General features: G+C 42.4%; 1 protein-coding gene across 1 annotated transcript; it reads left to right on the plus strand.

Annotated features, from left to right (window-relative positions):
- Positions 1-305: 305 nt before the first annotated feature.
- Positions 306-13,130, plus strand: csrnp1b (cysteine-serine-rich nuclear protein 1b). The gene is made up of 5 exons (XM_051097882.1): positions 306-504; positions 6,298-6,500; positions 8,978-9,237; positions 9,323-9,619; positions 10,019-13,130. The coding sequence occupies exons 2-5, from the start codon at positions 6,317-6,319 to the stop codon at positions 10,976-10,978; spliced, it is 1,701 nt and encodes a 566-aa protein (XP_050953839.1). The 5' UTR covers positions 306-504; positions 6,298-6,316; the 3' UTR covers positions 10,979-13,130.
- Positions 13,131-13,856: the final 726 nt, after the last annotated feature.

Consider the following 13,856-nt stretch of genomic DNA (forward strand, 5'->3'; position numbering starts at 1 on the left):
GATTCTGAAAAGTCTTTTTAAGGAAATACTATTTACTACGACTGCTACGATATTTACAGGAGCTACTAACGTTACACTGCTACAGTATATTTTTTTTCAGGGCAGTGAAACACTTACTGTTTCCCATAACCCGCGGTTATTGTGTTCCGGTCCTTTCTCAATCATGTTACTATAGTGATTCTCTGTCAGGATGCGAGCGCGCCAGGAGGAGTGTCGCTCCGCGCCGAAGGCAGGAAGCGGCGCGTGGGCAGTGTCACCGCCTGCGTCACACGCCAGGAGGGAGTTTTCCACTGACGAAAAGACTGCGCTGCTCAGCCGCCTGCTTCAGACAAGAGGAACAGCTTCAGCTGCCGCTTCAGTAGCCGAGCGAGCGAGCGCACAATAGCCGCACGGACAGAACGGGAGCTCTATACGGATAAACGCGCCGTCGTATCACTTGGATTATTACCGCTTCTTCGTTTTCTCTCTTTTGTGATATACTAATGCTGATCGGACACGTTATCGGTGAGTAGCGGAGCTCCGCGCTGTTTAACGCTGCACTTGTAATGTGTCTAATAGGCAAACCTCGGTGCTGGAGTCCAGCCAGATAGTTTCAGTGTTCCAGTGTAAACAGATAAAATGTGTTGTGTAACTATTCCAAATAGCCAAGGACATTGTTGTGTGCTAGAAAAAACTAATAACTAAAGTTTACGTTTTTCACCATTGTCTTGTGTGTTTATTAGTGTATTGTTAATTTCGTTTCACTAATAAACTCTTAAACGTTTTTAAGTGTTAAGAATAAATCTAAGCGTTTTCTCTGCCACTCTCGCGTAAAATCTCGTTCTCGGTTCCGATCGGATCCACTGGCAGAATTCCAGCATAGTGTGTGTATCCAATAAGCCGTAATTGCTGGTTTGGATGTGTGTTATGTGTTGAGTGCATTCCTCGTTCACGTTTAGAGAGCTGGTGTGTCTTCTGAAACGCGAGCGACTCCTTAAGGTGCCACACCGCATCATTTCAATAGTCTGCCTGCAGATCTGCGCTCAGATGCACTTCCAGTCCTCAGTGACGTCACCGTGGGTGAACGCAAGGCTGAACGCAGGTTTGAGGGAGACCTTACTTGATCCGAGCTTGGTTGAGGTCATTAAAATGTGTATTTGTATACAAATGTAAATTATTCACTAACAACCACTTGCTTTAAAATTAAGCATTTGTTGTTTTAATGATATGTTAGAAAAGTTTATAGGCTTATAAATATGTAATGATTGCTGTGATTGGCATCAATCAATCACAGGGAGGCTCGTCAGCAATTGCTGACACGTTGTGCGCGGCGTGATTGGAATAACTGAGGTGAAAATGTAACCTGATGTTCTCATTTCACACTCGTTTTTTGCTTACATATTCGCTGGATAATTTTCCTGAGGTAATTCACAGTCCCTGAATGTTTGAGCTTGTATGTAAATTTATAGGCGTTTGTGTGTTGTCAAAATACTTATTCTTAAATCTTATGCGCGTTTTTGTTTTGAAAGTTTGAGTGTGTTTATGTTAAATAATTAATATTGTCCCTCGTAGTTCGTTTGCATACTTCAACTTGCAAAGTCAACTTAAGGAAGTCTTTCATTGTGTTTTTGTCTTTCAAACTGTGTTGCACTTGGTCACAAGTGAGTTGTTGTTTTGAGTTGGAGTACACGTTATACTTATCTTTTATGGGTCCTGTATGATAAACGTTATTTTGTTTGCTTACTTCTGGGTTGATGAGGTGTGAACTTGCACGTGTACCGTGGTCATTTAAATCAGCCACTCACCAGTGAATCAGTCAGCTGGTTTAAGTGACATTTCTGGGTAGTGTCTTATTTAAACCAGTCATAATGATGTCAACATCATTAGTGTACATCTTTCTATTAAGCTCCCACCCACAAACTGGGTGTTCTTATTTGGGATAGTTCAGTTGTATTGGGGGAGGTGGAGGTCCTGATGTCTCTAAACCAGAGAAGTAGAGGGATCCCATCTGTTTTGTCACTCTGTAACATTCCTCCCAGCTTGTGAGGTACCAGCGAGCGCCCCAGACGTGAGCGGCTGACCCCTGAGCTCCCCCACCCTAGACACACACGAATACTCTCCCATGGGAGATTGGTAAAGATGCCTTGTGTTTGTTTTGTCACCATTAAGTTAGTCAGAACAAACTCGTGCTGATGACTTTTCGAGGAAGCTACACTTTGCGCACTCTGTTGGAAGTTTGCATTTCGGATATTGATGCAAATTGTTCCATGTGTGATGGAAATATCTTCTTTCAGTTTAGGCAGTTTCCTGAGCGATCATATTTTCCACTTGTTGACTTAAAATGTGAGGAATGATTCACTCTAAACTGTGAAATTATTTTCAGAGGGTGTTTTAAGATGTCACAGAGGCCCAAATGTGTGACCCTGGACCACAAAACCAGTCATAGGTAGCAAGAGTATATTTGTAGCAATAGGCAACAATACATTGTATTGTATTAAGATCATGTTCCATGAAGATATTTTGTACATTTGTAGTATGCATTGCTAAGAACTTAATTTGGACAACAGCGATTTTCTCAATATTTTGATTTTGATCTCAGGCAAATATTGTCCTATCCTAACAAACCATACATCAATGTAAAGCTTATTTATTCAGCAATTAAAAAAAATGTATCTTTATGACTGGTTTTGTGGTCCAGGGTCTCACATGATCATCCTGATGTGAGGGACCTCCATCCTAAAATTGAACACAGCAATTGTTACTGTGAATATTTTCTTCCTGATCATTATAGTAGTGTTAGATGTGTTAAGTAACTTATTTTATCCATTTATTCAGTTTAAGTTTCATTTAATCTTGTACTTTGTAAACACTGTTTTCTCTGGTTTTAAAGTTAAAATTATTGTCTTAGTCAGATACTAAATTTCACTCAGAATGTCAGTAAAGTAAACTTTCATACTCTGCAGCACAATGTTTGGTCTGTTTTAGTCTTTGTCTGTTTCAAATTTGCAAATGCACAGTATGATGAAGAGAGCCTGGGAGACCGATCATCTCCACCCTAATAATGTAATCACTGATGACTCGTGACGCCCCATCAGGTGTTTTTATAGATGTGTGTGTCTGTCTGTCTGAGGTGGTTCCTCTTGGGCAATAGCGGTCTGGACTACACAGACACATCTGGGATAGATAGACTATTACAGAATGTGTCGCCGTTGCCAGGGGAGAATTCCTGTGGGCTGGAGACATCGTATTATTTATTTGTTTAAAGTTCTCGCCGGCTACCCTCCTCCCACATCAGCGTGCACGCTCCTATTTGGGATGAATGTGTACTCTGCATGGGTTGAGGTTCAGGAACAGAATGTCTCTGGCGTAGCTGAGCATCTAGAGTGATGATCGGCACAACACGCGACTCCCTCCTCCTTGGCTGCAGTTCTTAAGGGCCGACCAGCAGGGGGAGAGTTTCTTTTATTGTGGAATCTGGATTTGATTCCACTTATCTCGCAAGGGTTTTTACACCGTCTTTAGCAGGCTGTTATCACAGTCGCACTTTTTAGATGAGGTACATGCTGCTGATTATCATCTGGTTGGAAGCTGTGAGCTGGAGGGGCAAAGTCAACACTCTTGCATAAGAGCAGGTCGGGATTCCACTGTTTACAGACAGGCTGCTTTTTGGAAGCAGGACAAGCGGGGGAGTTCAAAAAGTTTTAATGAAGCCTGTGTGGTTAACTTGCACTACGTTAAACCGCAAATGGCTGAAGATCTGTGCTTTCTGCACAAGATTTATTTGTGACAGCGGCACTGAGAATACCTCATCAGTGCAGTGCCTTTGTTGGAATATCAGTCTTGCATAATTTATGCTTCACTATGGACGTTTCACCTGCTTGGAGCTTCTGGGATACTTCACCGGTGACTGCTTCTGCCTGGATGTGAATGTAAAATCCAGACTTGCTCTGTAGCAGATTTATGTGTGTTTTGACTTCGCATTTGTGAGATTCTCGCTCGTATTTCTAGTCGCCGCTGATGTTGGAGTGCAACAGGACAAGCTCCAGATTGACCTCCAGCTGAGCCCCTCGCATCCCCCCTCTCTTGTTCCTGGGATTAGCTCGTCGTCATTGTTTCTGCCCGTTAAGCAAGATTAACAAATCAATGTGTCAGGTAGGCTGCAGTCAAGAGACAATGACCCACTTCTAACACCCAGGTTTCGCACTCTCTCTCCCCCCTCTATCTCACTGTCCAGAGTCCTTAATTAAAACTCCTCTGCTTGGTAAGGCATGCATGCCATCCTCAGGGATTCTCTCTTTTTCTTTCGGGAACGAGCAACATTTGCAGGTAGTTTCTTATTCAAAGCCAGAGTGGATTTCCTAGAAATGTGATGGTGAGAAAAGGGGAAAGCCAATTTACTAGTCAAATAAGCAGATGAGGAGGAATTCTTTGTTTTGCAACCTTCTCCGCATGTGTGGCGGGAGCCAAGTCTCAGGTTCTCCCTCGCCATCTTGCCGTTTGTATAAAAAGATTTTCCTTTGGGCTTGTCTGTGCACAAAGCTGCTTGTTTTCAATCAAGACGTAGCATGTAAGGGTTCACGCTCCCCGATGCAAATGAGGACAGATCTGGACACATACTGTTTGCAGTAAAAATAGATTATGTCCTTCGCCTCTGCTGCTGTTTTCAGGCAAGTCGACTGTTTGCTGTGTCATTTATCTGTCTGAGTGGGGCACAAACTATTGCATAACTTTCTAACTATAGTTCCTCTTGTTGGGGTGTTGCACGAGCAGATAAGTTTGACTTGTGGAAGATATTGTCAGGTTCAGACGAAGATAAAGACTCACCTTGGCAGCGATATCTGGCAGACGCGGCTGAATGTGCAGACGGCACAGACGTGCCCTCGACGTCTGGCACGTTGCGACCGCGACACTAATGTGTGAAACACACATGAACAGAAATAGAAGTTTGTCTGATTGTAAACAAAACAACCTGTGGGAAAAGCAAGTCTACATACTTGTGTCTGAAGATCAGAGATGAGCAAATATGAGCAATTCCATACTGTTTTTGTTTGTATAAAGTAAAGTGAATTAAGTCAGTTATTAGAGTGGTCAATTTGAATTCCAAATTTTTAAATACAGTGGCACCAGAAGTGTTCGTACTCGTATGCTTTGATAATATAAAAGTAAATCCAAAGGTTGATTATTAGACAAATGGCAGACTACTATTGAGTCATATTGTGTTAGTCACTCTGTATATGGCAGGGATGAATCACTGTCATTTGGGTCTTTATTATTTTTTGTCGATGACACACCATAGACCAACATCATGAGATGTGTAATCTGCCAGTCACGACCGTCTGTCACTTTTTCTTCGAAGTGGCTTGTCTTGCTGGCGACAAGGCTTGTTTTAAAACCCTTATTTACTGCTCATTATCACTTAATTTTTTTGGAAAAAAATGCCCTTTCTTTCAGTTAGCATAGCTGTCACACCTTCAAGCAGCAGTGAAAACTCTCATCTCTAAATCAAACGCTTTCCGTCTTTTCCCTCTTCCTTCCTTCCTTCCATTCTGCCTGTTTCAGCATGAACTCCTCTGAGCTGTGGAGTGCATCGAGAAGCCGAGCCTGAGGTGAACTATAGCTGACTGGGGTTTATCTCAGGGCAGAGAAACAAACGAGCCCACAGCCGCCAGTATCAAATGATGGTTTCGTGTAAACGCCACTGTGCTGCACCGGCTCTGACCCTTAAAAGCTGGTGGGCACCGGCTAGACTCTTCCTGCCAAAGGATTGATTGCTTTTATTGCCCAATAAGCAACCTCTCCACAGGAGCAGCGACAAATGCAGTCTGGGCTTACATAAACATGTTTACTGTGCCAAGCTGTACACACATTTACTACAGAGTCTCATAAAATGCATTTAGCAGCTGTGTAAAGCGTAATTGCCGCTACCGGCCCTGGGTTGTGTGTGTTTTTTGAGTGGGGTAACCTATATTTCCCCTCCTCACTAATGTGGCTGTGTAATCAACCCCCATTCTAATCAATGTATTTGTCTAAGCGATTGGATTTGGAAGTGGGTGAAGGGTCTGGTAATTGTTGACTTGCAGCAAAGAGACGTGATTGATTGCTTCCTGTTTTCCTCACTGCTCAGAGGCAGCATAAAGTGTGGTCAGCTGCTTGTTTGGAGAGTAAATGCTCATAGCTTGTATTTAAAAACCTCACTGGACATTTAGAACAATAAGAGCGCTGCTTGCAATATCGATACCATTTCCATAGCAAAATAAATTAGTTTTATTTTTTGCCCTTTTTACACTCTTGTAATGCTTCTGTCTTTGTTTCCCACAGATCACCAAACGCTAGCGCCATGAGCGGGGTTCTCAAGAGGAAGTATGAGGAGGTGGAGGAGGACCAGTGCTACTCTTCCTCCTCCCCTTCCTCTCTCTCCTCCTCTGCCTACTCTGAGTGGGACTCGGATGGGGAGAGCTGCTACTCCGACACCCTGGATTCGACCCCCAGCAACCCCAGCTCCCCTGCAACATCCTTCAACAGTGAGTTTCCCCTCTTGACAACTCATTTATTCTCTGATTAAGTTGCAAGATGTAGAGTTTATTCGTCGCAACAGTTTTGGTGAATTTAACTCACCAGTGGATCCTCTGCAGCAAAAAAATGGGTGCTGTCAGAATGAGTCCAAACAACTGATTAAAAACATCAAAATAATCCACAAGCAGTCAACACAACTCCAGTCAATAAGTCAAAAGCAAAAAGCCCACTCACTGCAGAGCAGTGAGCATATGATGTAATGCTAAATTTCTCCAAATCTGTTTTGATACAGAAACTCATCTACATGTTCATTTTTGTGTGAACTTGAGACTTCCTTCAAGTCCTATTTCTCATGCATGAGGTCTGTAAGGCTTATCTCAACCATGTGTCCTACCTGATAAGGTGTTACTGAGATAAAAGAGGGTCTGAGATTAATTGCATGGATGCAACTAATTACACGGGATGTTTTGATGCATGCCCCATTCATGAGGTCACCTCCTATAGGCCCTCCATCCAGGTTGTTGGGGTGAGTCAGGGTAGGGAAAGCAAACAGTTGTGAGTTTCCCAGGATGGCAGGGCAGGGAGCCAGCGAGCGTGCCATGTGACGGAGACAGAATGAACGCAGAGCTTTGTCTGAGCACTGGGCATGAACCCAGCACAGGTGCTGAGAAAGGCAAGAGGGGTGCGGAGCAGGAAGGGAAGGATGAAGAAGAGAGGAAGGGAAACGATACGGCTGTCTGCTTGTGTTTATGAAACAAAGTCAGAGAATGGAGCATTGTGAGGATAGACGGCATATTTAATTTGACGGGAATGAAAACAAAGCTGTGAGTGACAGATGCATACTAGCATTCAATTGTTGTTCTTGTGATTTTTGCAGAAACTGTGATGCTTTTTGATTCTTTGATATTAGAAAGTAATGATAAAACCTTTAGAAGTGTAAGTGACATTATGAATGCATTTCCTATCCCTTTAAAACCATTTAATGCATCCGTGTTGAATTCAAAATAACAAATACCGTCCCAAACTTTTGAATGGTAGTGTACAGTCTGTTCAGTAGCTTGCACATGTCTAACATTCACAAACCATGTTTTCTGATTTTTGGATGTATTTTCACTGTTGCGTAATGGTTGGCAACAACACACTCAAAAGTACAAACCACGGAACATGTTCTTTGTCTGTCCCTCATTGCCTTGTTTCCATTGACTTAAAATAAAACATGCCTCAACTCTGACTAACATCCACAGAGTATCAATTTTTGAGCACACTAGGTGGATGGAGTCACCAGAATCAGACCGTCTTGTTGCGTAACAGATGTCATTGAGAAGTCAGTGCTTGCTTACTCTAATCTCCAATACCAACTTGATAATACACAAAGCTGCTCTGTTGTTCAAACAATAACATGCCGTAGTATTTCTGAGAAAGTCTTGCCTGTATATGAGGGCATATGAGAGCATTTGTGGTTTCCATTAGACTTTTCTTTTTTCTAGATAGGAAAATGTGCAAGGATGAGTTCCCACCATTGCAAGTCTAATATAAACCAGCTGTAGGGACAGTAAGATCCATCTCCTTCATTCCCTTCAGATAACAATCGGTGAGCTGGTGGCCTCAAGGGAGAATGTGCTTCTCTCTCACAGAGGCTAACAATTCAAAATAAAGAGTACAAGGAATTTACGAGTAAAAACATAAGGTTTTCTTGGTTCAAGAAGAAAATTCCTTTTCCTTTGAGACGGTTCAACCACTGACGTTGACTGATTCATTTGGTAAAAATGCTGATTTTTTGGCAGGTTGTAGGAGTAATTTAAAAGGAAAGTGTGGACAGATGGCATGTCTTGTCTAAAGATGGGGTTCATGTTGTTAAATAGCAACCGTCTTGAGTGCCTTCACCACTTATAAAAACCTCAGGCTTCCAGATCATCTAGCCGCTGGGTTGTGATTTTGGATGCGTTATGCTCCTTGCACACTTTAGTGCCAAGGGGAAATTCCTGGGTGGATTGTTTGTCAGACATGAGCAAAGAGGAATGCAGTTGTCTTTGCATATGACTGGATTAGACCGAAAACTATTAGCTGAAATATTTGGACATCTGTTCTGATGTTAAGTAGTGGAATATTGTTTGTTTGTAATGTGGTTAGAGCGCTGGGCTGATTTGCTGTGTGTAGCCTGCCATCTAGTGGAGATTTAGTGCATGCGCAACAACGTTAATGTGATCTTGATGTTTACGGGAGACTCACCCACTCCAAGTCTTCCCATTACGCTTGGCACACTTCCTACTCAAATACTCCCCAATGAGATACTAGGAACAGAACTTTCTTCTTTTTTTTCCACCACTCTCTCTTTTCGCTCTCAGACATGTGCTGTTAATTTTCCATTAAGAAATTCCAAGCATGAATGTATTCGCCTGCTGTTTTCCACTTAATGTTTTCTTTTCAAGTCCAGCACAAGCCGGAACGTCTTATATTTATCCTCTCGTTCTTTCTCTTTCCTCAGCCACATCTATCCTGAAGAAGGCCAAGCGCACACGGCGAGGCAACGTGCAGTTTGACCAGGTCACGGTCTTCTTCTTTCCTCGCTGTCAGGGGTTCACCAGCGTGCCCAGCCGGGGAGGTTGCACCCTTGGCATGGTGCAGAGGCACAGCGCCCAGCGCCGCTACACGTTAGCAGAGTTCGCCATAGCACAGCGCCACCTACGGCGAGAGAAAATCAAAAACCGATTGAGGGAGGAGAAACTGGAAGCTCTTAAACTGAAGGTATTCTTGCGTTTTTCTCATTGTTGTCAAACATGAGTGGTGACTTGGAGTTCATGTAAATATAAATATCCATTTTCTGTGGCAGCTTACCAAAAATGGTACCGAGGAATCTGAAGAGGCCGACAAGTTGACTATCGATGACATCCCAGAGGATGAAATCGACCTCAGTGGAGTAAACGTGGATGATGGCTCCTTCCTGCATCCCTACCCGTCTAAGAAAAGATACGCCATCCTCAAAGCCGCTGGCGTGAAGAAAATCGATAAAGATGAAAAGCGCCAACTGCATGAGTTGCGGGCGTCAAGAGAAGACTGTGGATGCGACTGCCAGGGCTTCTGCGAGCCGGAGAGCTGCAGCTGTAGTTTGGCTGGGATCAAATGTCAGGTGAGCGATTCAGTTATTTCGAAAAAGCATCCCAAGGTTATGGGTAATATTTACAGATTTCATTCCTGTAGCTCAAACGGTACAGAATTGTGCCAGCAACATTTTTAATTCAGTAAGGATGCATTAAATTAATCAAAAGTGACTGAAGTAAAATTCACATTAATAAATTGCATTTTAATATATATTAAAATGCTGTTATTATAAACTTTAATAATATTTCACAATATTTTAATCAGATAAATGCAGCATTAGGGAGCATAAGACCTCTTGTAAAAAAAAAAAAAAAAACTTTAAAATAGTTGTAATGTGTGTTATATTTGTATGTAGATGACATGATGGCGTGAATGCTGTATTTTGTATACTTTCTTCATATTAATGTACTGTTTATTGATTTCACAGATGGACCATTCATCCTTCCCATGTGGCTGCACTAAAGACGGCTGTGGCAACACGGAAGGCCGCATCGAGTTCAACTCCAGCCGAGTTCAGACCCACTACATCCACACCATAATGAAGCTAGAGTTGGAGAAGCGTCTGGAGGAGCACACGCCAGAGAGCGAGACGCCCTCTGAAGACCAGCCAGACTGCAGTTCCCCAAGCCAACCAGCAGAGAGCAGCACTACGCCAGACAGACCCACGTTTCACTTCAACTCGGAGCTAGTAGCCGCGGGAGAGAACAGCTGTAGCAGCGACATGACCGATTCGTCTAGTTCTTCAAGCCAGAGCGAGGACTCAGAATCTGTCGAAAACACTCAGAGCGAGCAGTCGTCGTTAGACGTCGATGAAAACGGACTTACGAGAATCTTAAGCTTTAGCGACACGGACAATGAGGACTGTTCTGTTAGGGAGCGCAACAACAACTGCGACTACCAGAAAAAGAGCGAGTCAATGGGCTACGGCATTTTCAGCACGATGGACGACAGGCTCAGCACGTCACAAATGGACAACAGCCACACAGCTATGTCTGAGCTCTTAGATGAGAACGCTAATCAAGGTAACGCGCTGTTCCACAGCATCTCCGTCCCGCACACGCCCTCGCCTTCTATCGATCACTCGGCTAGCTACATGGACTTGAGCCTGTCGTCCGAATCAGACCTGGAGTTCTTCGACGGATTTCCTTGTCTCGGACCGAGCTCGTTGTACAACTCCTTAAAGGAGTACGAACACGTGGACAACTTCTTTCAATTCCAGTTGCCTACTTACCCCAGCCTTCCGCAAGCCGCCGACCCGGGAACGTGTCTCCTGGAGTCTCTGATCGGCTTGTCGGATTCTGTCCCTGAACCTCCGGCCACTTTCACAGACAATCAGATGCTAGAAGATGCCATGAAGCTGTCCGTGATGGAGTCTGTAAAAGTCTAACAGGGGCTTTTCTGTACAAATGAACTTGGGGATTGTAAATGAATGCTATGTTTTGTTTTTCTTTACTTTATGGAGACCCTCCATCCCAGGATATCAATATTTGCATTATCTGCCTTTAAGATGTTAGCGAAGCATTAAGTTATTATAACAATCTTTATTATCATTATTGCCATTGCTGTGGCAGCTAACATTTCAGTTCAGTCTGGCCGACTGATTTTTGAATATTTGTACATATGGCCAGGAAGGTGAAGAACTTCTCACCCACTTTGGTGGTATTATCAACATTTACCATTATTATTATTATTATGCTAAGGTTATTTATATGAATTCAGAAGGGGCACCAATGGGAGTCATAATGCTGATTATGTATCTCAGGGACTTTTTCTAGCTTTCAGAAGCAATGCATTTTGACCATCGCTGTTATTTGGCATTTTTTCCAGAGAATTTCCACCAAAACAAGCAGCATTTAAACAACCCCCTTTGGAGGGGTATCAGTCTCGGTCATTTTTGGACCGAGACGGTGGTCTGTACTTTTTTTTGCAAAGCTAGAGGAAGACTCCTGTACCACAAAACGGCTCCTTGGGATTTTCTAACGGTACTCGAATCCCCCAGAGGCTCCTCAGTTAGCACTTTATCTGTGAAAAAAAAGAACCAATCAGAGCGCAGACGTTGCCTCTGAATCCAAGATTGTTTTCATGCCATTTTATGGTGTTGGATCATCAGCACAAGGTGGAGAAAAGTGAACGTGTTCCTTTTAATTTATTCTACACGCCGCAGATATCGCCTAATGTGAGTTAACTGTGATATCTGTTGACCATTATTGCTTTTATTTATTCTTATCGAGTTATTTATTTTTTTTCTCCAAATGCCAGCTGAATATTATCTGAGCCACACTGTGCTCTGGAGAAGAGGAAATAATGCAGCTTGTTCACGTTTCTCACCTACGTTAACCTGTGTGAAGCACATCTTTTTGTTTCAGCTGTGGAGGAAGGGGCACCAACTGCAAAGTATTTAATAATCTATAATTCTATGAAGTAACACTTTCGGTTAAATTATTTCACGTTTAGCATTTCAGCATTAGAACTTAATTTATTCATGGTTCGGGCAATAAAGAAAACAAAGGAGAAGTTTAGTCTTTGTGCCTGTTAACACGAGGAGTCGCTGTTTCTTGTTTAACGAACGAGATGATGCTGTATAACCTACCTATTGATTAAAAATCAGAGTTTCCGATGATGTTGCCTATGATATAGAGAATTAACATTTTGTAACTATGTAGATTTGAGAGAATTCTAATCTGTTTATTGACAAATTATTTTATTAAGAAATGAAATCCACATTGTTCTTCGAATATCAAAACATTTGTAATATATTAATAGAGCTAAATCTATGCTTGAATGAAAATGTATTCTGGCCAGGCATAAAGCGGGGTTTACTTACGATGTAACTACCTAAACAAATTTACCAAGATTGTACTCTAGTTGAGTGAACACCACTGACAACATGAATTGTGGGTATAAATTTAGTAGTTTCCAAAACGTTTTGTTGATTTAAAAACCTGCATATATTATGCAACCTGTATCATATGCAAATTTGTGTTGCCCGTATGGTTTCCACTTCACGGTGAAGACGTTTAAGTTTGTATGTTTCTGAATGAGCTTTGAGGAAATGAATCGATGTACATATCCGACCATCCAGACTTCAGCTGTCGGCGCAGAGTTATTTGACCCGATAGGAGCATTTGCATGCAAGACCCGTTCATTTGTCTCAGTACTACATGCGTTTAGAGCAAAACATGCACAATCAGAAATGTATTTGCTTTATTTTTGCCTTCACGTAAGCTAATAGCTTCATTCATTTGAGTCCAGCTTTCTTATTCCCTTGTAAAGATGTATCACCTCATCGCGATGAAATGGAAATGATTGGTATTTATTAGTCATGATTGATGTATGTTTTTGATCTCTGATGCTTTTCAAAGTGTTTCTTACTTCTGCCTTTTTGTTGTATATATTTTCTGCTTCAATGAAACTAAAGACAAAACCAAGCAGTTCTTTTATATTATATATTTTCACGCTTAACAGTTTAAAGCTGTTCATTTCATTCAAGTCATTTGACAGTAGTTTGTCCCTTCAAAATAAAGTCAAGCTTTTTCTTATCTGCCATTGTCTTGTTCTTTTGTGCATGAGTGATGTTGAAAGATGCAATATTTTTTTGCAGTTTGTAAATCACAAATATGACTGAGACCTATTATCACAAATATTTTACAATATATATTTTAAAAAGTATACCTTATTCTTCAACGTGTTAGTAACACCGTGACACGCAACAAGAATCATTGAAATATTACAGCCATTAAGAAGCAACGATCGTTATGTAAATGTAACATTTGCATGTAGATATAACAATACTTAAAAAAAAAAAAAACAATTTTGATTAGAATCCAATTATAAAACATTTTTAAAAAGTTTAGTTTTAGCTGTCTTTTGCTGTTAACAAGATGGACTGCCCACAGAAAAACCACATGGGGTCCCAAAAGGCAAAATTTTGGGTTTTCTTGTGGGCTTGCCCACAGAAAATCCCCATTGGGCCCCAATTGAGCAAACTGGTGTGGGCCCCGCATGGGGCCCACGGCGGGTTTAGTGTGGGCAAGCCCACTGCTGGCTTGCCCACAGAAAACCATCATGAGGGCCCAAAAGGGCAAACCTGCTGTCGGCCCGCATGGGCTAGCCCACAGGGGGCCCACGGCGGGTTTAGTGTGGGCAAGCCCACTACTGGCTTGCCCACAGAAAACTATCATGGGGGCCCAAACGGGCAAGCCCGCTATGGGCCCACATGCGCTAACCCATAGGGGTCCCACAGCGGGTTTAGTGTGGGCTTGCTC

Source organism: Labeo rohita, chromosome 24, assembly GCF_022985175.1.
Source record: "Labeo rohita strain BAU-BD-2019 chromosome 24, IGBB_LRoh.1.0, whole genome shotgun sequence".
Classification (NCBI taxonomy): Eukaryota; Metazoa; Chordata; class Actinopteri; order Cypriniformes; family Cyprinidae; genus Labeo; species Labeo rohita.

Excerpts from the sequence above, each read along its gene's own strand:
- csrnp1b (XM_051097882.1), top strand. The coding sequence starts at position 6,317 with ATGAGCGGGGTTCTCAAGAGGAAGTATGAGGAGGTGGAGGAGGACCAG. Across the intron at positions 6,501-8,977 it reads CCCTGCAACATCCTTCAACA|CCACATCTATCCTGAAGAAG; the intron begins GTGAGTTTCCCC and ends CTCTTTCCTCAG. Across the intron at positions 9,620-10,018 it reads TGGCTGGGATCAAATGTCAG|ATGGACCATTCATCCTTCCC; the intron begins GTGAGCGATTCA and ends TTGATTTCACAG.